This window comes from Spinacia oleracea, chromosome 5, assembly GCF_020520425.1.
Source record: "Spinacia oleracea cultivar Varoflay chromosome 5, BTI_SOV_V1, whole genome shotgun sequence".
Lineage (NCBI taxonomy): Eukaryota > Viridiplantae > Streptophyta > Magnoliopsida > Caryophyllales > Amaranthaceae > Spinacia > Spinacia oleracea.
This window is the reverse complement of record NC_079491.1, coordinates 3166026-3192335: the sequence shown is the minus strand read 5'-3', so window position 1 is coordinate 3192335 and position 26310 is coordinate 3166026. Positions and strand designations below refer to the sequence as shown.

General features: G+C 34.8%; 4 protein-coding genes across 5 annotated transcripts; 3 read left to right on the top strand and 1 right to left on the bottom strand.

The window, feature by feature from the left end:
• The first annotated feature begins 1552 nt into the window (after positions 1 to 1552).
• On the top strand, positions 1553 to 5823 carry LOC110783727 (V-type proton ATPase subunit F). Its single transcript, XM_021988090.2, has 5 exons — positions 1553 to 1711; positions 1947 to 2037; positions 2791 to 2872; positions 3552 to 3634; positions 5419 to 5823. The coding sequence occupies exons 2-5, from the start codon at positions 1975 to 1977 to the stop codon at positions 5578 to 5580; spliced, it is 390 nt and encodes a 129-aa protein (XP_021843782.1). The 5' UTR covers positions 1553 to 1711; positions 1947 to 1974; the 3' UTR covers positions 5581 to 5823.
• A 530-nt stretch (positions 5824 to 6353) lies between these two features.
• Positions 6354 to 11329, bottom strand: LOC110783734 (tryptophan synthase alpha chain). Its single transcript, XM_021988103.2, has 9 exons — positions 11060 to 11329; positions 9661 to 9807; positions 9515 to 9580; positions 9307 to 9415; positions 8288 to 8364; positions 7534 to 7611; positions 7333 to 7410; positions 6795 to 6854; positions 6354 to 6701 (listed from the first exon to the last, which is right to left on the bottom strand). The coding sequence occupies exons 1-9, from the start codon at positions 11249 to 11251 to the stop codon at positions 6567 to 6569; spliced, it is 942 nt and encodes a 313-aa protein (XP_021843795.1). The 5' UTR covers positions 11252 to 11329; the 3' UTR covers positions 6354 to 6566.
• Positions 11330 to 12955: 1626 nt separating this feature from the next.
• On the top strand, positions 12956 to 18666 carry LOC110783743 (uncharacterized). 2 transcript variants are annotated; one of them, XR_002532141.2, is made up of 8 exons: positions 12956 to 13201; positions 13326 to 13447; positions 15170 to 15305; positions 15410 to 15537; positions 15839 to 16037; positions 16143 to 16256; positions 16371 to 16435; positions 17752 to 18666. XR_002532141.2 is itself a non-coding variant. In XM_021988115.2 (7 exons), exons 1-6 carry the CDS (start codon positions 13141 to 13143, stop codon positions 16250 to 16252), a joined length of 756 nt encoding a protein of 251 aa, XP_021843807.1. In that variant the 5' UTR covers positions 12957 to 13140; the 3' UTR covers positions 16253 to 16256; positions 17752 to 18666. The 2 variants fall into 2 exon arrangements, 1 of the variants encoding a protein (XP_021843807.1); XM_021988115.2 differs by lacking the exon at positions 16371 to 16435 and having other exon boundaries at positions 12957 to 13201.
• Positions 18667 to 21019: 2353 nt separating this feature from the next.
• On the top strand, positions 21020 to 25462 carry LOC110783755 (transcription factor UNE12). The gene is made up of 6 exons (XM_056830112.1): positions 21020 to 21488; positions 22099 to 22218; positions 22799 to 22864; positions 23455 to 23520; positions 24128 to 24205; positions 24582 to 25462. Exons 1-6 carry the CDS (start codon positions 21138 to 21140, stop codon positions 24810 to 24812), a joined length of 912 nt encoding a protein of 303 aa, XP_056686090.1. The 5' UTR covers positions 21020 to 21137; the 3' UTR covers positions 24813 to 25462.
• The last annotated feature ends 848 nt before the right edge of the window (positions 25463 to 26310 follow it).

The window sequence follows — 26310 nt, the reverse complement described above, 5'->3', positions numbered from 1 at the left end:
ATTTCTCACTCCACCCCTATTAACACACCCACCCCCTTACTCCATACAAAAAATAATTAAAAATTCAACCCCTACTCTCCCCCAACCCCACCTCTTAACCCACCTCCCACTAACTACATTAAAATAATACCCCACTATCAACTACTACCTATTAAATTAAATAAGTCAATTCAAGTCCCTTAAACTCTGTGCCGGTCAAACTGGGTCGAGTATTCCGGGACGGAGGGAGTATATACTAAAAGAGACACCAGGAATGACACGTGTCATTTCCTGGTGTGATTTTTTCCCGCCAAAATATTTTTTTTATTTTTTTACTTTAAAATAAATAAATTACATTACGTTTTTTTAGGAAACTAAGATAAAAATATATTATAATTACCATAGATGTGTACTGCAAAATATATTATTAGAGGAAAGCTAAATCAATATTATTTTTTCCTTTATGATATAATTTTATTTATGTCGTTACCTAATTTAACAATTGGAACAAAATAAAAATAAATAAAAATAAAGGTTAATTCCGAGTAGGTGGCAGTTGAAACCTAATTCGATACGAAATCAATCGTGTTCTTAGGTAAAATTGTACAAGCACACCTAGAATTAGAGCTATCAAAACGGTTACTCGAGTCGGGTCCGGATCTGGTCATCTTGGATCTCGGGCCACGATCAAGTCTGGTCGTGCCTGGTCATTTCATCACCCGGGTGCAGGTCGGGTTTGGTCAGGTTGATTATTTGTCGGATCATGTCGGGTTATTTATCATTTTGGTAAAGGTCGGGTTCGGGTCGGGTCTTTTCTAGTCGGGTACAATTTTGGGTTCGGGTGTTAACGAGTCGGGTTTGAGTCAGACTTGTAGCAGTTAATTTCAGGTTCGGGTCAAGTTCGGATCGGATAATTATCGGGTCGGTTAAAATTCAGGTCGGGCTCATTGTCGAACATGGGTTAAGACCAGGTCTGATAACTATCAGGTCTAGTCAAGTCTAAACCTTATAATTAACTTTTATAAATTTAGTTAATTTGGTTTAACACTTTTCAGTTGTTCTAGATTAGGTATTCATAAAAAATAATATTAACTTGATTTAAGCTAGTTTATTATTTAGTTAGGTCAATGACAAATCGGGTTGTCAACAGGTCGTGTAAAATCAGATAACGATTTGTCATAAGTTGGGTCAAAACAAGTTTCATCGTGTTATAATCGGTTTCGGGTTGACATCGGGTCAGGTATTGAATCGGGTTCGTCTCATTTTTCGACCGAGTCAGTTGACTCAGTTCTGTTATCGGTTATATTTCGGTCAGGTGTCGAGTCGGGTCCGGGTCATGCATTAACGGGTTGAAATCGAAAGTAGATTTTAACAGGTTGGATACAGTCGAGTTAAGAATTTTCTATTTTAACAACATTTCGGGTCTCGGATGGTTCCGGATCCCTAAAAATACAAGTCGGTTTCTCAGGTCGGACCCGTTATAGTGGTGTCTTAAACATACGGAGTAGTTCCGAACCAAAGTAATACTCCGTACGGACCAAGAAGGCCACGTTCGGGGGTAAATAAAAAAAAAAAAAGAAAAAAAAAAAGAGAAAAATAGTAGTGTATTGTGTAGATGATTGAAGAAGCTCTTTCTTTATCGCAGATCTTATACAGAATCAGTGTTCATCATCCAAGGTCCATAAACTCCCAAATTCGACCAAAAATCCAGCTTAATCGGCATTAATCCCAGGTTTATCTCTCTGCAATTCTCGATTTATTTTAGCTCAATCTACATCCCGCAATTGTTTAATTTCGATTCGTTTTCAACAAATTGTAATAATTAATTGACGCCTAAAAATTTAGGTTTTTATGTGGATCGATTTGTTGTTCTACATGGTTTTCTTCGATTTTGTGTTCTTAATTAGTTTATCGTAGATGCATAAATTTGATGATAGCATGAGTATAATCCCTCTTCTGTTTTTCAGAAACTTTGATTGTTGACCCTGTTTGACCATGGCGAACAAACCTCAAATCCCGAATAAGAATTCTGCACTTATTGCTGTTATTGCTGATGAGGTATCAATTTTTTATTCTTTTTTCATCTTTTCTTCACCCAATTTTGGTTCAATTTTTGGTTTAGTTGTGGAGTTCAACATATAAAAACAGATGAAATTTTGGGTTGACTTGGTTAATTAAACAAGGGTTAAGTTTGTTTGTGCAATTACTTTCATTCATTTGAATTTTCTGAGGCTTGTTTAGCTTCAATGTTAATGATCATAGCTCAATACTAGTTTTTTTTTACTTGATATTGAGTGCTACTCATTGTATAAAGTTTATGAGGGTGATTCGATACTTTTATGCGGTTTCTCTAAGCATTGGTATAATTGTATCTCTAGAATAAATCAGATGGTCTCTATGATGCAAGTAATAGGACTAATCCTTGTCATCCTTTGGTTTGCTTTTTGAAAGATGCTCAAGATTTCTATCTGCAATTCCGTTAAAGCCAAGAATTTTACATGATATGCAAGGTTGGATGTTGATCAAACTTGAATATATCACAAATTCGAGCTAAAACGCCTTTTTTCTAAATTGCTATATAAGGGACTATGAGAACTTATTAAATCTATGCAATACCAATTATAACATGATCTTGGATTGGAGGTAGTGGGGTGGCGAAGAGAGGACTAACATGTTGGAAATTTTAGCTCGTTGCTTCTATGATTCAATTAGAAAGATTTTTGGTCTCAACCGTTTAGGGTAGTGAATTTTATGTTATATTGTTGCTGTTGTTCCTTATCCTCGAGCTTATCTTCAATGCCTTTTATGTAGGACACAATTACTGGCTTTTTACTTGCTGGAGTTGGTAATGTTGATATCAGGAGGAAGACGAATTATCTGATTGTGGACAGTAGTAAGTGCCCAAACCATTAAAATACGGAGTATAAGTATTTCTTAATGTCTAGTGTGCTACTGTTGGGCCTATTTTTACCTTATTTTAACCCAGCAACATTTTTACCTTTGTTGAACATTCTACTTCTGCTAGCCCTTTTTCTAGAAATAGTTTTGGATGTGATTGTGTGCAACAATAGTTCTAGCTTTGTACTTAATCTCTTTATTTGTGGTATACTTTTATCTCAACTTATGATTATTCTTCAAATTTATTCTACCTTTTACCTTTGATATCCGGAGGAAGACAAATTACCTGATTGTGGACAGTAGTAAGTGCTTGAACCCAACAACATTTTTACCTTTGCTGAACATTCTACTTCTACTAGCCTTTTTTCTAGAAATAGTTTTAGATGTGATTGTGTGCAACAGTAGTTATAGCTTTGTATTTAATCTCTTTATTTGTGGTATACTTTTGTCACAACTTATGATTATTCTTCAAATTTATTCAACCACTGTATAGGACAGGAGCATCTGCTCATACCCTCCCGAGTCCTGAGCCCTAGGGCAAGCCAGACCCTGCTGACAATTCCTGATTTTTTCGTTATAGTATATTCAGTTTTTTTAAGCTGCTAATTAATTCTAGGTAAACCTTCTTTATAAGTTGGTATTATTGTCTCATTGACCTTCTTTATCTTGCTTAGAAACAACGGTAAAACAAATCGAAGAAGCATTTAAGGAGTTCACAGCAAGGGAGGACATTGCAATTGTGTTGATCAGCCAATATGTAAGTTTCATTTGCAGTTTGAATTCCAATTTACCATACTTAGATTTCTAAGTCACTGGACTCTTTCTTTGTGATTGTTGCAACGGTAGATTCTCACCTGACTGTGTTCTATTGACTGTTTTCTTGTACTCCGTAATTGATGTTGCATGCCTCTTATCAGAAATAAAGTCACTGAGTTTCAGTTATGTTACTGTTATGTACGGATGTACCAGACTATCAGTACTTTAAGGGAACGCCTGGATTGTCAAGAATAGGGGTAGAAAAATTATGGGAGTAAAAATTATGATTTTTTTTATAAGCCTGGTTTGGGAGTATAATTTAAAGAGGGTAATTTACTCCCCTTAAAACAGGGTTAACAGTTACCTAGGCCCCCCCTAGAGTAACCTTTCCCCCCAAAACAATTATTGCCTTCTTCAACCTCCTCTCTTCTCTGTTCCTCTCCATTTTCTATCTCCTATCCTCATAAATCATTGATCGCCCTCACTTTCGCCATCTTGCTTCAAACCATGTCTCAAATCCTCCCATCCACCATACCTCATCTCGATTTCGGATGAGCTTGCTGACAACATTGTGTGAAATTAAATTGAATTATCTCTCCTGTAGTCTCTTCTATCTACAAGGGTTTTTTAATGAAAAATTGGAGCACAACTCTGTTTTGCGGTGGGTCGAATTTGAGAGGCGGCGGCAAAGTTGTGGTGGTTTGTGCGGTAGGTTTCTAAGTTGCTGGGTCAAATTGGGGTTGTATATTCCCAGGATAGAAATTCACCCCATTAATGATGCCAAACTTAAGAAAATCACATATTACCCCACTAACTAATCCTCCGGTAGAAATTTCCCCATAAAATTTACTCCCTTAATTAGTTCAGAGATTCCAGGCGTGCCCTAAGTGGTAATTACAATGAATAGTATTGTCAGCTGTAATATGATGCGGATTGGAGTAGCTGGCTTAGCTTGTGTTTCCTTACCAGGAATTAATATTGCTCCTGCTATCTATTTCTTTTATTAGAACTGCAGCTTACCTGTTCTGTGCCTTCTCTCCCATCTTGTTACAAACTACTTGTGATCCTTTTTCAAGTTGGGTGAACCGACAAGAAGTACACAATCCTTTGGTCGTTTATTTCCTTTGTTCTACTGCCTGTACTGTGGTTGTTTTTTATTGCTGAAGCATTCTGCTATGTGATTGTTTTCTTCTTCTCCTCCTCCACCCCCACCCCCCCTCGCGACTTTGGTTTAGAGTTGACAAAAGCTGACCCAACTCGAACCCAACCCAATAATAAAGGGTTGGGTCAAGATTTTCAACCCATTTAATTAAATGGGTCAACCAAATCCAACCCGTTTAATTAAATGGGTTGGGTCAAGTTGAAAATTCCAACCCGAAAACAACCCGCCTAACCCATTTAAGTTCAAACAAGTACGTAATATAGATATGTATAATGTATTTGAAAGATTTTATTTCTCATTTTTTAACGTTTTGATTCATGTCAAATACATATTATAGTATTAGTTTTTGCTATGAGATTTGCCTCAAAAAATTCACCTTGTAACTATATAGTCAAGTCAATTTACACTTAAAGAGGAAAAAAAACTTAAAGGGGTCAACTTTAGGTCAACCCTTTTATAGCTGGGTTGGGTTGAGAATCCCAACCCGTTTAAGTAAACAGGTTGGGTTGAGTTGGGAAAATCTCAACCCGTTTATAAATGGGTCGACCTGATTTCGACACAACCTAACTTATTGCCGGTTCTACCTTGGTTGCCCATAATAAGCTCAATTTGTCCTTTTGCAGATTGCAAATATGATCAGATTTTTGGTTGATAGCTACAACAAACCAATTCCAGCAATTTTGGAGATTCCATCAAAAGACCATCCCTATGACCCTGCGCATGATTCGGTTCTTTCACGGGTTAAATACCTCTTCTCTGCCGAATCATCATCAAGCAGATTTTAGTCATATGATGTTCGTCTGAATGTTGAATGTTTTGATTTCCGAGAACTGTTCACATTCTGAGTTGATATTCCATTCCTTTGTTTATGTTCACAAAATAAGGAGTGTAATTAATTTATTACTTTTTGTATGTCGACCTTAAACGAGTTTGTCTCTGAACAGCAATTCCATGATTATGCTCCATTCAAAGCTTGGATAACCATGTTTTTATTTCTCAGTTTTGTAATCAGGGAATACATTTTACTATATGAGCTATGCTTTAGAGGGATTGTTCAGGTCCTAAATCCCAATAATGAACTATGAAGTATATAATTTTGTGCTGAAAGTTTAGTGTAAATGTATATGAGTAGTGTTTGTCCACCCTAAATTCCTCGTTATGTTGGGAATTTTCATTTGAACACGAGTTTGAGATGAAGTTTCATTACAATATACTCCGTACTATATATTATTTTGTACATTTTTGCAAATATCAAAATTACTTACTTTACTTTTTTAGGTAAAAGAAATAATATTTTACGATGGTCCAAAATATAAAAAAGAACTTTTTAATAGAGTAATATATTTGAAATACCTATTCAACCTGTTGAGGGAATTGTAAAATAAAATCTTGTTTAAAGTCTCTTTGTAGAAGTGTAACCTTGAGTTTTCAAGGGTTCTTTGCTTTTTAATAAAATCATTATTAATTGCCAAAAAAATATAGGAGTATTTAATAAAGATAAGAAGTTCAACAATGTGGTTATATGATCAATTAAACACCAAGACAATAACCCTAAATCTTCACCAAAAAAATGGTAATCAAATTGAGTTCAGTTTTACAAAAACCCAAAGACTTCTCAGGATAGACTACAACAGAATGGTACGGCTCGCGGTTACTTGCTACATGATCTTTTATTGTATGATGAATCTATCATATTGTAATAGGTGAGAAGAAACTACATGTATTACAAATTACAATACAAATAACAATTACTATTATTCAGACCATTCTCTCAAACAAGGGCAGACTTTAAAGTCTTGGTAAACTTCTCGAGTTCTTTCAACCCTTCTTCAGGCGAACTCGCTTCGCCCAAGATTTTAACAAAGGCGCTGCCAACAATCACACCATCAGCTCCCCATCCGGCCACCTACATCGCCATCATAAAAAAGCATGAATTGAGTACCATCATAAACAAGCAAAATAGTTCATGTACATATCAAGCCCTGTTTTCGTAACTTACCTGCTTTATGTGCTCGGGTTTTGAGATGCCAAAGCCGACAGCCACGGGCTTTGTAGTAGCCTAAGTACAAAAAGGGAAAGTGTTAGTTAAACATCTTTTTGCAAATTTTGAAAAAAAGCCCGAAAGAGGAAGTGATTGCTTAAGTTTTATAGCTTGTTTGGTAATTTAAATGGAAAATGAAATGTGTGGAAATCAACGAGTTATATTTTGCCAGTTTTATTTTCAACACTTTTCCCATCAAAAGTGATGGAAAAACTGTGGAAAACAAAATTAAACAAGTGAAAAATGTGTCATATTCCATTTTCCGTAGTTTAGAGATTTACACATATTTCTCCGGATTTACTTTTCTACATATTACCATAGTTTTACATTTCCTCACATTTCCACAATAACTTGGTTTCCAAACACAGTGTTTATTAAAAATATGAAGTGATAATATTCGAACTGGACCTTAAGTGATTGAACCATAAAAGAACAAACAACAAATTATGAAGCAATTGCATGAGTAATATGTTGCAAATTTCACAAATGAACACACCTCTTTTATTTCAGCTAGTAGTTCTTCAACTCGTGCACCAACATCTGCTCGAGCTCCTGTAACTCCAACTTGGCTCACCTACTCACGAAGAGATTTTTCAGCATAAAAACAGCGAGGTTTGTCTAGTAGGAGAAAGAAAAAACATGTGCCTTTAAATTATAACTATCCTTGATGTATTATATAACAAGAAAGTGATCTTACAAGGTAGACAAAGCCTTCTGAAGCATCAACAATTGCCTTCATTCGATCCTTGGGGGTAGTTGGTGTAGTCAACAATACCTTATCCACAAACACAAGAAGTCAACTTAGGTCAGAAGGTAAAATTTTTATATTTTTATTTTTACCATTAAACACAAAGACAACAAATAAACAGATAAACCAAAGAAAAAGAAATTTAAGTAGTGTGTCTTACTCCTTGTCTCTACCATTATTCATGATTGTCCCTCTAAATATCTAATAATTTTTAGCTTCACAAATCAGAAAACTCTAACTTTTGTGCTGATTACCTTTCATAATCATTACTACAGATACCAATTATTCTAAACCCAATTTCTATTTAACAATCATATTCATTTTGCAGCATAAAATAGACCAAGCGACTTTCCTTAGTTTGCTCTAACAAGGTAAATCTCTCAATAGACTTGTTATTAATAGCCTTTTTTAAGCTCAACAATACAAAATAAAATAAATGTTTGAATATGATCTATTGAAAGTTCTAACTTGGACATCCAGGTTTATTATGAATCACAAGAGATCATGACCATCAAGTTAAATGTTCGTATCATGCAGTTCTCGGGTAGAATTAGAAAGAGCTACAACAATAGAGCATAAAAGGAGATGGACAGAGCTATAACAAGATTTCTTCATACTGTGATGAGAATGTGTAGTTCTACTTGTTATTTTTTGCTAGCCTTTTAGATACAGCATAAACTCACAAATAAACAGAGAAGCCTACCAATTCAATTCCATACTTAAGAGCTTCCTTTCTCAGGCCTTCTGTCTCCTCCAAGGGAACATCCGGTACCACTAACCCTGAAAGAATAGATATTGGACATTAACATCATACACATGAACACATGAACCAAAAAGTGACCAATTATTTCATTGTGATTTGATGAGGCATCTGGTGATATCTACCACACAACTAGACACCACCCCCGCTAAAAAAAGTTAACAATTTTCCCTTTTTTCCATTTTCCATTGTGTAAATTCTTATTAAGCAAGGCAAACTGCATAGGTGAATCAAACTGCCAAAACTTTCTCCTAATCGCTAAAAGAGTAGAGTACAATTATTCATGCAATCGCTCTACTGAAGTAGATTTGCTACTTTTAAATGTAGACCAAATGCAGCTCAGCATGAAAGTACTTTTAACTTCACTTCTCAAAGAAAGAAAGAAACCAAACCTACAACATTCCTCGGTATAAATGGAACCAATGAGAACAGCTACAAACTTGCTTTATCCTATAAAATATGCTGGTAATATAAAAAGCTTCAGGAATGAGAAGCCAGATAAGAGGGTAGATATAGAGGGAAAAGCATTATAGTTAGGAGTTAGGACAAATCAAATGGCAAACTCTGTGGCTCATCATTTTAACAACTAAGTAAAAGAGTATCACGTGAGATAGTCAGAAACAAACCAACACATATTCAAATACATCAACTTATTTTCCTGTGCAATTTGCCAATTGGTGACTAATGTCTTCTCTTCGTTTGTTTAGATTATTTTCATAATCTGTTAATTTATCTACAACCTTTGATTTGGGTAAAAAAAAATCTTTAAATAAAAGTTGAGGCTATCCTCTGAGCAATATTTTCTCTAAACAAAAGTCAAGTCTATCTGCCGCTTTAACAAACAAAATTTGGTGACACTAGTTGAAATTGTCATTCACTTCAATAGTTCAGTATGTACAAGAATAAAACATGACAGAAGTTCTAAAACATGGAAATTGTGACATTAAATTTTAAAATCATACCATGGACACCGATATCTTTAATGGTGGACATAAAGTTCTCAACGCCACGCTTCAGTATCGGGTTGTAGTATGTAAATAATGCAATTGGACAAGAAAGTTCTGGTATGACCTGGTTAGGGGAGAATGATATTAGAAAACAATAGAACTACTATCCATGTGAAATACTGCTTCAACTTTTTAAAAAAAAAATCAAGACAAAGGATCTTACATTCTTCAGCATGGAGATAATGCTATCATAATTGGCTCCCTTTGCCAAAGCACGAGTAGCAGCAGCCTACAAAGACATACTTCACCTTTAATCTCTGAAATTATTGGTTTGGTGACCGAATTCAGTAAAAGAGGTTTCTAAACTACCTGAATAACAGGACCATCTGCCAAAGGATCAGAGTATGGTACACCCAATTCTATTATATCTGAGCCACAAGAGTCAAGCACTTTCAGAGCTTCTGCTGTGGTTGACAAATCAGGATCACCGGCTGTGATGTAAGGAATCAACGCCACCTTTGTAATACATGCATATTCACAAAGAGTCAAAACTAAGAAGAAATTGAAGGGAAAAAACACAGCTTCATAGAACTTTTGTTGTGAATTCTTACAAGGCACGACAAAGGAATTTGGAAAGAATATAGTAACTAACATATGCAATTGAGGCATAGCAATTCTCATACTACTGAATTTTTTTTTTTTTAAAACCAAGATACATGTATAGGTGTAACTAGATACGGATTGACAACAAGAGTAACATGTATGTCTAGTAACATGACAAGAGCTAATGCTTAATGCAACAGGGGACAACACAAAGCAACATACCCACAAAGCTCGTTGGGAAACCACGGTAAATGGACAAATGAGTGCCGAACAGAAAAGATATGCATGATTTCCACATTGTCCAAATTGGCATCAGAGTTATGATGAACTTAGAAGGAGGAACTTATCTATGTCAGACACTCTATTTCACCTCGAAAAATTAGAAAACTCGGACACAAACGGTTATACCGAAGTACAAAGTACAACCATGACTATTTCTTTGCCTATGTGCTCGTACCTTGTGAGCACATGAGCGAAACAATAGAGGGTTGTACGGTGAAGATCTTCCCCCAAGAAAGGAACGAATATAACGCATAAATCAAACGCATTTGTACATTCACCTTCCCATTCATTTCAGCAGGAAAGATGCTTGAACATAATTACAGACCTTTGACACACATGTTTTGCCGGAGTACTAATTATTAGACCGTTCACAAAATGCATACACAACAATGTAACTAAAATAAATCCAAGCAAATCCAACATGTTAATTTTCCTCCAATTAGACAACATAGTAAAACATGAATCAAATCAAACATACATCAAAATCCCTCTAAAAGTAGAGAAATTTGGAGGAAGAGGATCATCAATCATAAGTCATCCCATTTTCTCCCCCTTCAAATGGCATGCTTCCCTGATTCTTATTAAACATGCACTGTAAATCACATACATTCTATGAGATAATCACCCAATCAATTGAACAAATAACATAAACAAACAACACCCACGATTTTCCCCATCATCCAATTCATCAACAATGAGGGTTACGCTTTTTAACATAGAAAATAAATCAAATAATTTCACAGCATTGAAAATACCCAAATGCAGAATCAATCAAATAAAAATAAACCCAATTGTAAAAGCCATCAAATTCAACAAGATGAATCCATAGATTTTCCAGAAAATTATTTAAATATAAGATAAAGAGGCAAAATGGGATGATTACTTTGTTTTGCTCCCTCAATTTTTTGAATGTCTCTGAAAGTCCGACGACTGGTTTGGCGGCGACGGCAAGGGAAGCCATTGTTGTGAAAGTTCTTCTTGCAGAAAGTCTGATTGAGGATGAAGATGCAGGGAAGGGTTGCGTTTCGAAACGTTTGTTTTGCAGAAAAATGGTTGATTTGAAGGCAATAGCCATTCTCTCTGTTAGCTCTTTATCTGAGAGAGGGATTCGCAACCTATTTGCTTTACTCACTTCTGTCTCCTTGGTTCAGGCACATGAATCAGATTAAATATTATGGGGGAATTTTTATTTTATTTTATTTTATTTTAATTCCATTATTAAAATAAAAATAATAATAATAATAAAAAAAAAGGAATCGGATTTTTCGGATTATTGCTAAAAGATGTCTAAATTTTCAAAATACCTTTAATAAATATTTTCTACCATATATACCATTCCATACCGGTGATTTTACAAAAAAAAAAAAGTGTTAATTGAATTAGTAATTTTACGGTAAATTTTGCAAACTTGTTGAGTTGGATGGTATTGGTGGGAACTTTTTGTTAGAGGGGTGTATTTTGGAAATTTAAATGTCTTTAACCATTATAGCGAGAAATCGATCAAAGAAATTCCAATTACAGTTTTAAATAGTGTACTCCAAAGGATATGGTTCATTTACTAGCATGTCAATATAATTAGACATGACATTTTGGTTGTACTGTTCGAGTTGAGTCAATTCAAGGTTGGATTATAGTTAGGTGATGGTTTGAGGCTTGAGCTTGTTTCGAGTTGAGTCGAGTCGAGTCAATTCAATTCGATTCTGCTGGCATATGAATTTAGCGTGATTTGATCAAGTGATTTGGAGTTGGGTTTTGAGTTTGCCAAGTCTACTTTCATTAGAAGTTAAAAGTCAAAATTAAAATTTAGTATTAACACAATTATTTCATATTGCAAACAATGAGAACCATTAAATGCACAATCAAGACCAACATGGAAGGTGTATCAAAGTTTTTTGGAAAGTAATCTATTAAGATCTTACCATGTTTCTTTAACTTGCTTGTGAATATACAATTTTTTTCACAACTTTGTATTTTGAATATCAAGCAGATACACAAAGCATGTAATTTGATCATGTTGAAGAACAATAATACTTCATATTCGATAGTGATCAACCTTAAAATATATGTTACTCCGTATGTTTCTTTTTTGGTTTAACAACACCTAGTCCAAACCTCCTCATATTGTAAAGGGTGAATTGACTTTTACCACCTAAAAAAACGAACACATTATTCTTTACAACTTAAAAAAAAAATATTAATTTTACCACCTTAATTTTTTTTTGTTACCATCTCTTAACTGCAAGATGGACGAAAACGTTATGCGGAGCTCCGTTTTGATGCAAATCAAACATAAATCACACCTTAAAACAACTTGATTTTCGTTTACAAACCAGAAAAAGAATTATGCCTCTATTGATTTGAGAAATATTACCAAATTATATGAATTAATGGAAAGCAAAGGAAAATGATAGATTATATACATAGAAATCACTGGAAAAGAGACAAAAAAAATCAGAAATATAACCGTTGAAATGGGCTTGCATAACATTTCTTTCCATCTTTCTATTAAAATATGATAAAATGTCGTTTTTTTAGGTGGTAAAATATAATTTTTATTTTTAAGGTAAAATGCAATTTATCATTTTTTTTTTTGTGATAAGGAAAGAAAAATCAGGTGGACAACCTGACACCATCCTTTCGAATGGGTGAATTACAAGGACTCCGAACTAGTAAAACACTTCTTGTAGAACAAAACGTACAATGAAACTGCGCTCTAACCTCGAACTACCCAGCCCCATGTAGTAAAAGTTAATTTTTATTGTAAATTTTAAAGCGAAAAAAGAAAAGCTTTCTCCTCCTCCTCCTTTGGTCCTTCCTCCGTCTCGACAATATGGGGAAGCAATAGCATCCTTGCAGAAATTCACAAAATCAAAAACTTTGAACAATAATTTTCATAATCCAGAAGCATAATCTGCACAAATTAACCATTTAAAACACGAAATTGAACCATCAATTTACGGGAAAATGCTGGGATTGTCTTATGCAGAAATTTTCGTTCTTCTTGGAGCAACTGCTGCTTTCATCGGTTTGTTTCCGTACTTTCTCTTTGCCCTAAATTCAATCAATTACTTCAAAATTAACAGTTTTATATTTTGCGAAGTTTGATTTTGATTATTCGAATTTTGCAATGAACTGGGAAATTTCAACAGGGCCTAAGGACCTTCCAATCATTTCACGAACTGCTGGTCGATTAGCTGGGCGAGCAATTGGTTATGTTCAATTGGCTCGTGGTCAATTCGATAATGTCATGCAACAAACTCAATTTCGTCAGGTATCTCTCAATTTTTATAATTTGATTATGATTATTTTTTGTAAAATGCTGATTTGTTGAACTTTATTATGCGGGATTGAGTTGATTTTATCTGTTTATGGCCATTATGGTCATTTCTTGTTGTAATTTGATTTATATTTGATGATTTTTGTATTGCGTGATTTCTTCTTGGTCAATTTGATCCCTAAAAGTGGTGAAAATTGACTTGATCCAAACCCCAAAAAATTTAGGGTACTGAACATGGGTTTTCGCCCCAGAAGTCGAAACATCTTGCTAATGGCAGCTGAAAAAAGGGTTTTGGTTCTGAAATTGATCCGGAATTCACCATGCCTGAATTTGAAATTACCTGATCAGATATGCTTAAACTGGTTTAGGCGTTTAGCTCTTGTTGAGGGTTTGAGTTGATTTTGTTAGTAATGTGGTGTATCTATCACAAGTTAAATCCTTTGAAGAGAGCACTTGTAGCCTGGCATGCTCTTTGCTTGTTATTATGGAATAGGGCTGCCGTTGCTAAACTATTGTGGGCCATCATCGCTCATAAAAAAGATAGGTTATGGTGTAGGTGGGTTGATAGCTTCTATATCAAAGGTAAAGCTTTAAATGATATTACTTCTTCCAAGAAAATGCCATGGTCTTTGAAGAAAATTCTGGATTCTTATGAGTTGATTGTTGATGCTGGAGGGTGGGATAATGTTATGAAAAACGGGGATTACTCCATACAAATGCTATATAAAATCATGAGAGGCCAACATCAAAATGTCCCTATAAGGCTTCCCATAGAGCTTTATTTGTTACTTGGTTGGCTATTTGGAGACTTCCCACCTTGTATAAATTGCTAGAATGGAAAATAGTTGATGTTAATAGTTGCCCTTTATGAGAGTCAGCCCCAGAATGCATTGATCATCTCTTCTTTAAATGTGCTTATTCTTCTGAAATTTGGAGCAATATTCTGCACCTGATGCATTTCCAAAGAGGTGCTGCCGACTTCAGTTCCGAGCTGCTTTGGGCTATAAAGATTGGGCAAAGAACAGGAGATAAACATAAGTTGTACTACTTGATGTTGTTCGGGGAAGGTATATACCATATATGGTTGCAAAGAAACGCTGAGGTATTTCGAGGAAGCTACAAATCTCCTGTTAGAGTTTTTAGAGAGATTTTGCTCAAAGTTGCTGCAAGGGCATCTGATGCTCAAAGGGAAATGCTTGTAATGCCTTAGTTTTGTTACTAGACCTGTTAGGTTGTAACTGTAGGGTGTGAGTGGTGCTGCAAAGGAAGAGTGGTTTTTTCCAGCCCTTCTTAGAAGGTAGGGGTCTAACCATAATGATTTGCACTGTCATTTGTTTTCTTTGTGTGTTTCTTTGACTTGGAGTTGTATTATTCTTAATTTCTCATTTTGGTAACAAAATTTATGTTTACTTGCCAAAAAAAACATATTAATATTTATCTTTTTGGTTTGTTTGCTTATCATTTTAGTGTTTCCTGTAGAAAGCGCTGATCGAATTGAAGTTTATTTTTCTTGAGCTTGATGTGTGTGTGTGTTTGAGTTAGTTAAGGTTGTGTTTTGTTAACAATGTGGTTGTCTTGTATTTGGGCCTATAAATGCTCTCATGTCTGTGTAATACGTCAATGTTTGGATGCCCTCTTTGGTAGTCCATGATTTCATGGCTGACACTTTATAAAAGGTCAAGTACTCAAATCTGTTTTGTTCAACTTGGTATCTAGGTAAATAAAGAATTGCAAGATACAATGGCTCAGCTAGAAGCAATTCGCTATGAAATTCGCAGCATATCCATCATGAACCCTGGTCCATTGACGCAGAGGCTGATGGATAATCCTGAACAAGATAATACTGACACAGGTAGTAGTAGTAGTAGTAGTAATTGAGATTATGGCTAAAATAACATGTGCTTGTCCCATTGTTCGTGCCATGAATGCTGTCTTAACTATTATATGGTTTGCTAGGGGCTACTGCCAATACTGGGCCTGTAAATATCAGTGAAGAGAGCACTGCAGCTAGGGTACATCATGTTCAACATCAACAAAGCCAACAACAGCTGCACGGCTTTAAGACGGAGACTAGCGTGTTCAAGGTTTATAGCTGAACAAAACTTAGGGTCCGTTCGGTATCGCTTTTTGTTTCCAGTTTTCTCTTTTTTAACAAAACTAAAAACCAAAATATGAAAACCACAAAAAATAGTTTCTAGTTTTTTGTTGTCAGTTTTCAAAATCAACATCATTATTACAAGTATGACTGTTTTTTAGTTCAATCTAAATCATATGACTTTCAAAATCAAAAAACCCAAAACTGAAAACTTGAAGTGATACCGAATTAGTCCTTAGTTTCTACTTCATGTTTGTAAAATGGTAACTTATTGAGATGTTCTTCTCCAGGAGCACGGCTCAGTAGCTTCTGGAACATCCAACTTGTATAGCCGAGCAACTGCGTACGCTAAGTTGGCAGAATCCCCTGCTCTAAAATCCGGGACAGTGGAAGGTAGTGTTAGCGTGGACACAGTTGATGAGAGACCTGGCCTTCTGTCAGTCCTTCCTGTATCTGCTGAGAGTGCAGGTTTACTGCCAAAACGTCAAGGTATGATTTGATGCCATTGGAAAAATGACTTAACTTTAATGTATGCTTGAACTGCTGATGAATTTATTGGAATCAACCGCGACTGATTTGTGTGTCATGGATCAGGTGAAGTAACAGGTTCTGACATTGTTCTTGAAGCAGTATTAGAGGCAGAAGTTGCACGCAATGCCAAAGAATTTTTCTCCCAGCCACAAAATGAGATCAAATTTGAATGATTTGGTAAGCTCTTTTCCACCTGCCTATATGCTCGGTCTAGTTATGCTAGATTTTTGGAAAAATTGCTGTATTACTCTTATTAATTTCTTATTTCAACACGTTTTTACCTTGGTGTAGCAAAATTCGGCTTAGAAAAGTTGATCAAGAATATCCATTACTACATGATCCGTTGATGTTAAACTGTGAGTGTAAGGATTTTTTATTTTTTTCCCCTTGTTGCTTGTAGGAGTAACTCACCAATTGAAGGGATTACATATCTTGTCTACATATACCTTCACAGAAAAAACATTAGAAATAGTTTCAAACATTTAGATGACTTCTACGTAGTCTTTACCTAGGACCTCTAGAGGTCATTGTTTACAGATTCAGCTTCTCAGAAGGTTGTCATCTGTGAGAAATATATGAACTTATTTTCACTGCTTTGTACGTTTGTACATGCTTCAGAGCCTGTTCAAGTTTCAGTCAATTGACTTGACTATCATCACCAGTTTTGTCATGAGACTTGTATAATTCTCGTTGATGCTGTCATAGTTTGTAATACCAAGGGATAAGTTGAATTGGTGCAGAAATTAGGGCTTGTTGTCTTAAATGGGTTGAATGCCTGGGGGTCTAGGTTGCTGGATAAGTTCCCTGTTCCCTTGATTATGTGGGGAATATACGGATTCATTGATTCATTCATCTTAAAGGGACGGGAGTAGGCACTAGGTGGAAACATGGGAGCATAAATGGTTTTTAATACAACATTCAGATGATTTAGGACAATCACACCCTTTTCTTCTCATTTGGTTGCTAATATGATTGAAGGGGGAAGGAGGGGAAAGTAGAAGGGGAACAGAGGCGAGGGAAGGGAAGGATTGAGTTTGCATTTTATTTTTTAAATCTTCCTGATCAGTAGACGGATTTGGTTTATTAATCTGGGAAGGAAAACAGATTATTCCAGTTCTTTTTTCTTCCTCCTCTCCACTAAATTCCAAATAAGGGAAAATAGATGCCAAATTCTCTCTCCCCTTCCATTCCCTCCAAATCCCCTCATCCAAACACCCTGGTAACCTAGTTCTTGCTCTCAATCCCTTAATCTTTCATTGCGTTATTGGCTATCCTGCTCTTTTAAACTTCAGAGACAGGCAAACTGCAGAACTTTGTGTCACCTTTCCCTCTGATCCTTTGACCTTTTAGTCATTGTATCTTGTATGTGATGGGCAGTATGAATGAACAGGGGTGGTGACGGTTGTCGAATGGGAGGAACTCAGGAAGGAGAGTTTAAAGGATGGATAATGAATTAATTGTTTAAATAAGGTAAATAAATTTGTCTAGGTAAGTAGAGACTTGTAGAACTTTTCAGAAAGAAAAGCTAGTCGTTGGCATGTGTACCCTGAAGACATTATATTGACTTGAGAGCTGATAGGATATACTTGAACTTGTTAAACATTCAAATAAGGTACCACTCAGTAACAAGGTCAGATGTTCTTACATTTGTAAACTCTCTTTTGGGTTTCAGGTTTTCTAGCAGTTATGCCCCCAAATCTTGATAATTTTTTTGCTTTGAGCCGAAGTTTGGAAGTCTAGCTCATGCAGGACAACCTTGATGGGCCGTTTGGTAGCCGGTAATAAAGGGTGGGAATGAAAATAATTTTAAGTGTTATTTGGTAAAAAAAATAACATCATAATGTGCATGGTAATGAAATTTTGTCTCAAACTTGGTGTTTTTCTTCATAAATTTGCATTCCCACCTAATACCACTCTCCAAATGGTAATGGATGGTATTGGAAATTTATAAAGTAAAATAGATAATTTCGAGTAAACTAACATTATCATGGGAATGAATATTGATCTTCCTTACAAATTTACATACAAATTCATTCCAATTGACACCATTTATGGTCGGCTACCAAACGGGTCGTGATTCTTTTCCTCATGGGACTTCCTACGACCTACAAGCAGTTGGAATCTTTGGCTTAACGGCAACGTGGAACGACTCTTGAGTGTTGACTTGGGTGAGATATATGATGCATACATCTTATTTTATGAAACGGTCTCATGATACCTTACTGCAAGCTCAAGGTAATTTATTTTCCGACTTGTTTGGGGATGGAGGTTAATTTTGGTGGAGTCTCCTAATAACTTACTGTGACAGTGTTGCCATGCTCCAAAAGACCGGTGTTCATTATTGTTAAATGTTAATGGATTGTATATACTCGGGAATTATCTGTTTCTCAGAACTGGTTTAGCTAAAGAAATTTTGAAGTTCATGTCTGAAAATTAGGGTGCACCATCTTGTATTTCGGAAAATATTGTTTTCTTGATCAATTTAGATCTCCTCGATTTATTTTTTGTGTTTTCATATTGTAGAACATAATGAAGATGAATCTATGTTCATTATAAATGAAAATTGAAAGAAAATGAAGATCTTGAAGTTGTAGCAATGTTTTAAAAATTAGGGTGTGCCATCTTGTATTTTGGATAATATTTTTTTTCTTGATTAATTTATGATCTCCTCGATTAATTTTTTGTATATTTTCATATTGTAGAACATAATGAAGATGAATCTATATTCATTAAAAATGAAAATTGAAAGAAAATGAAGATCTTGAAGTTGTAGCAATGTTTTAAAAATTAGGGTGCGCCATCTTGTATTTTGGATAATATTTTTTTTCTTGATTAATTTATGATCTCCTCGATTTATTTTTTGTATTTTCATATTGTAGAACATAATGAAGATGAATCCATGTTCAATAAAAATGAAAATTGAAAGAAAATGAAGATGAAGATGTAGCAATGTTTTGAAAATTTACAGAAATGATGACACTTTTGACAATCATCTGGTAAAAGATACTTACTCATTGACATAAACTTGACAACTTTTTTTACCCATTTTCCTCACGCGCAACTTCTTTTTAAATTTTATTTTATTATTTTTTAAAAGTGAACTCACTTTAAATGATACTCCAATAATAATAATAATAATAATAATAATAATAATAATAATAATAATAATAATAATAAATAATAAAAACAATAGTAATATTTTGAACTAATAATAAGGTAATCGACTTCCATGGAAACCTAACTCTCATATAGTCATATGACACGAGATTTGCATTGACATTGCGTTATATGTTGACTTGGAGTATCTTTTAACATTATCTATTCTCTTCGAGTAGAGGTATTGAACTTAATTAACACATCTAAGGTGTACTCGGATGAGTTCGGCGAGGCGGTATTCAGATATGTGCTATTTTTTCAATTAAAAATATATCAGTGGACAATTTGGTTATTTTAGAGATATAAAAACACCATTTTTTCACAAAAATGTCATTTTTCAAATAAAAAAACCATTGTTCTTATTTTATACAAATTTTTCATTTTTTCATACCATTCCTTGCAACAATATGTATTTACTAAGAGGGCGTCAAAATCGCAGCCAGGCATGTATTATGAAATACATGCCATGGGCTTGTTTGTAATTTCCCAGCCATTTTGAAATTGTTGAATAGTCAACCCCGTTTGCCAACTTGGATCCCATATAGAAAAATTGAGTACCAATTTTGTAATATGAATACCATTTTAAAATATTTAGCACCATTTTTGTGATATTAATACCACTTTATAAAATTTAGTACAAAACGAGTACCATTTAAGGAAAATGAATTTCATTTAAAAAAACTTTAGTACCATTTTTGTAATACCAATACCATTTTTGTAATACCAATACCAACTCAGCAATGCCAAATCACCACCCCGTTTTACAAATTTACAATTCCGTTATACATTTCCCCCCAAAAATATTTAACATTTACATTTACCTTTTTATTTGGGGTTGGCATGTTTTTGCAAATACATGCCAGGCATGTATTTGGACTTCCTCATTTACTAATACATATCTGATATCAAAATTTACTTTGTGGTACCCGTATTTATTTAATCGTGAATGACATTGGATTTAAAATGGTTATTACTTATTAGTAACATTCTAAACAATCATTCTTTTGTTGTTGGGTTACTTTTGTCTTTTACCCACAAATACAATTCCTTTAATTTTTGATTCATTGAACCAACTACAAGTCTACAAGACTACAACTACCTCAAACAACTTTTTCTTTGAAAATTTTACACTTTTTGTAAACTTGAATTTTATATACATCCCAAACTTCATATAAATTATAAACCAATCAAATATCTTTCAATCTATGGTATCTAGATTCACAAAAGATATGGATATAAGCGTGATTTGATCACAATTTTATAGTATCATTCCTGACAAGTATTAACTAAATTAGATGTCATTCGTGTTAAAAGAGCATGTAACACAATTTGTGTCATCTTGATATTCGTCTGTCTCTGTTTTATGAAGTGGAGCGAGGTGTACTTATATTCTTTCAATCAACATATATACTTTGTCAGAACTCAACCATTCTCTTTTGTACCAAAAAAAAGAACTCACAAAACTTTATTATTAGATTAATAAGTTCATACAACCCTACCAATTATGACATGGAATAGTTCAATTACACAATTAGTTTTTCCTAACTCTATCTCACCCATGATTAAGACACAAGATTAGATAATCCTAAACAACTCCAAAAACAACACGTTATTAAACATATCCCTTTAATCCCTTTATCAATTATCATTATTAATTATCTTCCCAAATTATAATCATAATTATAATTATTTATTATTATTTCTCCCCCATTTTAATTTCTTTACAGCTGCCTGAAATTAAAAAAATATATAAAATAAAATAAAAAGAATAAAAAAGTCACCAAAAAAGTCATCATTTTCTCTCTCCGCGTACTACTACTTAACAAAAAGAACCCAAACACTCTTTTCCTCCATTTTTTCTTCTTCACACCTCAAAAAAACTTGCTTACTTTCTTCCTAACAATGGCGAACAACCCAGATACCCCTAACCAGGATTTCCTTGAACAGCTTCTCGAGATGCAAACTTACGCCGCCGCTGCTGCCGCCGCCGCGGCGGCGGCGGGAGACCCTAATTTGGCGGGAACTGATGTCAATTTGGGTCCCGGAGCTCCGATGATGCTCCAGTTAAGCTCCGGCCCAGGTGGGTTTCATGGCCCGCCCGTATTTCCGTTGGGATTGAGCTTGGACCAGGGTGGTAAGCCCGGTGGTGGGTTTATGAAACATGATGAGGGTTCCAGTAGTGCTAATAAGCGTTTTCGTGATGACCCTCAACATCATCTTCTTGATGCTTCTGCTAATTCGCTTCATAAGAATGTAAGTTTTTTGAATTACTTTCTATTATAAATTTTAAGTTGGGGATTATTATTATTATTATTATTATTTTTAAAGAATTTTCCATTTTTATTCTTTTGCTGAAAATTGGAAATTAGTATGTCTGAAATAGTATAATTGTGCAAGAACTTTGATAATACTAGAAATTTAGCATGTATTTTCTGTCTTAATTTTGGGATAATTACTTAATTTTTTCAAAGAATTTTCCTTTTTTATTTTTTTTGCTGAAAATTGAAAATTAGTATGTCTGAAATAGTATAATTGTGCAAGAACTTTGATAATACTAGAAATTTAGCATGTGTTTTATGCCTTAATTCTTGGATTAGGGAGTTTGGAGGTCGAATTTTGAGGGAGGAGCTTGTTATTAATTAAATAAATGGTTTGCAGGATTTATTGGATAAGAATTACTCATGAATATGATATTGGTAAAGTTACAGGTTATAACAAATGATTGTTGATTTGTTGTTAAGTTCAAATAGAGGGTGTGAAGAAAGGCTTAATCTTTTGCATTGTTTAATCAAAGTTGCTTTTTAACTTTTTTTATTATTATATGAGGAAATTGAGAATATGTTTGGTGTGCAATTGTTTATAGGTATACCATGGCCAGCCAATGTCGAATCCGGTTCCTGTGGCACCGCATCAACCGGCTGTTCGTCCGAGAGTACGAGCTAGGCGAGGGCAGGCTACTGATCCACACAGTATTGCTGAGAGGGTGAGATTTTATTCAATTGTTTTTGTGTTAAGAGAGGAAAAAGTTGATTATGGTCATTAATCTCATGGCTATTTGTCTAATGATATGAATCCCATTGTGTAAATGCAACTATTCCTTCCATCATCAATAGGAGACATAAGGTTTCTTCTTAGAACTTCATGTGGATATACTTACGTCTGTCGGTTACAATTCTACCGTATTACTCCTTCCGTCCCTAAAAGATTGGACCATTGCATTTTTTTGGGTCAAACTTTGAAGACTTTGACCATGAATCCTCATTACCCTATAAATGTGGGGTCTTTCAATATATATTTTCAGAATATCAACTTTTCATAATTTTAGGCGTGTAGAATTAGAGATATTTACGTTTTAAGTTGTGTCTTGGAGACCGTGAAAAGTCAAATGGGACAATCTTTTAGGGACACAGAGAGTAGTTATGTACGTGAGGAAGCATTATTTCTAGGATAAGAGTATTCATTTTTGGTTGTTTTTATCAGGTGTTATAATGTATAATAGAATGGAGAAAATGCTTAATGCTTTTAATGTGTGCATAACATACTCTGATTTTGTTTCTGAACAGTTGCGTAGAGAGAGAATTGCTGAAAGAATCAGGGCACTGCAAGATCTTGTTCCTAGTGTCAACAAGGTCAGTTTGTTTTGGTGCTGAAAATGTCTTCCCCTTGTCATAGTTGTCATATGTTGATCAATGCCTTAGCTTTTATTTGAGACATGATTAATACCGTTGGATGAATTTGATATAATCCATGACATGATTTTGGGATTAAAAGTCTTTGATGCTTTACGCTCGCCGTGCTATTTAGCAGCAGAATACCTCTGTTTTTCAATAATTGGATTTGGCCTCTTAGACCTCTAGGTGACTTACTACAACTCTGCTTCTTAGACCTCAAGGTGATTTTTGTGCATGCATGGACAATTTCACAATATTGAAGGGTTTACGGAAAATTGTGGCCTTTGAAAGTGTTTACACCACCCTAACCTTCTCAAGATATCCGTAATCTATTTCAATTATGATTTTATTTTATTTTATTTTTGTCATTAAGCTGGTTTCTTGTCTTCTGAACCTTTCCTGACCTTCATCATGCTCATAAGCTTCAAATTGGTTTAAATTAGGTACACTAATACTGCATAACTGCTTATTTAGCTGCAATTTACCGTTCAAAAGAGTTCATTTGTGTCAGGTTGTAATCCTTGCATTGTGACGTTTGTTTTTTGCAGACAGATAGAGCTGCAATGCTTGATGAAATCGTGGATTATGTGAAGTTTTTGAGGTTGCAAGTCAAGGTAATCTTATGTTTGAGACTCTGGGTTGGGATTTGGTTTTCTTATTCCTTGTCACATGATGGAAGCAATTGTTTCGTAGTAGAAGATAACTCAAAATTGTTCATCATTTTGCTGCATAATGCTAGTATTATAATTTATAAATCTTAATTCAAAAACAATTTGTTAGGTTTCTTTTCCTCAATAGTTAGTATCCAATGAGTTTCTCCATTCATTATGCTTAACCGGTTAACACATCGACCCATATATCAAGTGTCCTAATTATTAAGCAAAAAAGCTATGATCCTAATATGATCTTTCATCATTTTCTATCATGACTTCATGATACAGGTTTGTATAATTCTTACACGAGACCCTCAATCATGGCACCCTATATTTAGCCTCTCAATTCTATATAAGTGTCTATAACCTGGACACTATAATAAGTATAATTAAATCATCATAATTAGATTGATCATTGATGCTATTATAATTTAACTTATTCTGCTGTTTTTTAATGCAATGTTTCACTCTTTACTTCAAGGAGAAGCTTGCACTCAATCATATATTAGTATGGTACCTTTAAAAATAAAGTTTGTATGAATGCTTATGATTTACCATTAATTAACAGGTTTTGAGCATGAGTAGATTGGGTGGAGCTGGTGCGGTGGTGCCACTCGTTACAGACATGCCTATATCATCTGTTGAGGTATAAAAAAATAGTGTATTACTACTTCTGTTTCAAATTATCTTTACACTTTCCATTTAAAATTTACTATCTTACCCCCCAATATGCACAACTTTCCACTCATTTTCTCTTACTTCATTAATTTTTTTTTCTTACACTCACCACCTTTTTACCCATCTACCATACTTAATCCATATTTTATTATATTCACCCATATTTTTACACATTTTTTCTATTTTTTCTTAATATTTGTGCAAATAGTAACCTTTAAGATCATTTTGAAACGGAGGTAGTATATCGTTTCTGGTACGAGATAAAGAAAAGGCAATAAAGTTGACGTTTTTCATCTCAGATTAAATGACATGTTTTCATTAATGTCGTTTTCTCTTCCCAACAGGAAGAAGGTGGGGAAGGTGGACGAGGTCAACCAGTGTGGGAAAAATGGTCGAATGACGGAACCGAAAGACAAGTTGCGAAGCTCATGGAAGAGAATGTTGGGGCCGCAATGCAATTCCTGCAGTCCAAGGCACTTTGCATCATGCCCATCTCACTCGCATCTGCAATCTATCACACTCAGCCGCCAGATTCCGGGTCACTTGTGAAGCCCGAGTCAAACCCACCTTCTTAACCCCGTAAGGTGATCAATCCCTCAGCTTCCCTTAATCATAACTCGCTAATTTGATCGTATGGTCCCCACAATATATACATATATTGCTGTCAAAATTCAACCCTCCAAAGAAATCAGTTCAGTCACATCTCTCAACTTTGAATTTGGTATCAAAAGTCAGATGCCAATATGCCATAGTGCTCAACTTTTCCCTTCCCTTGGATAGTTTTGTCAACAAATAGTGACTTATATATATCATGGCTAAAAAAATGGAAGCACAACTCTAACATAGTCTTTGTTGAGTTCAAGTAAAGGCAAGAAAGGGGAAGAAATTGTCAAAGTTGAAGTTGATTTTCTGATTTTCTGAATTTCTGAATTTTGAAATCTGATATGGTAGGGTTTTGAGAGAGTAAGTGGTGAATGACAAAAGCACTTTTTATGTAATATTTTTGTTAGTGGAGGGTTGTCAAAAATATGTTAGTGGGTGGTGGGACCTTGATAAAAAAAAAAAGGAATGGATGAGTACATATGTCTTTTGTAATATGTTATGTATTTTTCTTATCAGGAAAAGAATGCAGATTTAGAAAGGATAATGTTTTGGTTGTCCAGAATTGCTTCTTTCTTTCTTGTATAGTTTCAATTCTTACCATCTAATTATGTTTTATGTTTTAGGTCTTTATTTCAGAGGGGTGGTTGGCCTTGTGTTCTTAAAAAGTCGGCCGACGAATTTGATCACTTTTTTGCCCCATCCCCTGAATAATTATTTGCCTGAAGAATCAACTTTCCATTTGCTAACTTTGCAGTTTAGGTTGGTTTTTTACTTGTCATATTCTGTGGCCAAAGTAGGTGTTGATTTTCCTCACCAACCTCCCTTAAAAGGAGTTTAGCTAGGTGTAAAAACATAGTACATACCAGAGGATCCTACCAAGTTGCTTTTCTTGAGCACTATGAGTTTTACTCATTTGTTTTCTCATGTAAAGTGGGGTGGTTGTGTTTTTGCCACTCTAGTAGTTAGAACATAGAAAGCTAGGCACTTGGAGGGAAACTAAGTCTATAATGGTTTGTCAAGTGACTCAAATACAACCATGTTTGCGTACCAACACAGAATATATCAGTACATCAGTACCAAAAACGCAAATTAAGTCATTTGCGTTTTTGGTACTGATATATTCTGTGTTGGTACTAAAGATGTTGTATTTGGATCACTTGTGTACATATGGACACGAGCCACTTGAGGTTTAGAATTCCTCGGTGAGGGAGGGCCGGAGGGGTTAAGGAATATGGACATCTACCAATTGCTACAATTCGAAGTTGAATTCGAGTGGACCACTAATCCTAAACCGGGTTCCCTTTCTGGCAAGCTAACTTGTTTCTGATGATGACCAACTCGTTAATCTGGCCGAGTTAGGCAAGCTTGGGTTAATCCGGTCCATTAGCCGCCTCAGTAAGGGAATGTGTTGTGTTTTTTCTTACAAGTCAAAGCACATTGCTTAATCCAGAGATTGCCTGTTTTAGGCAA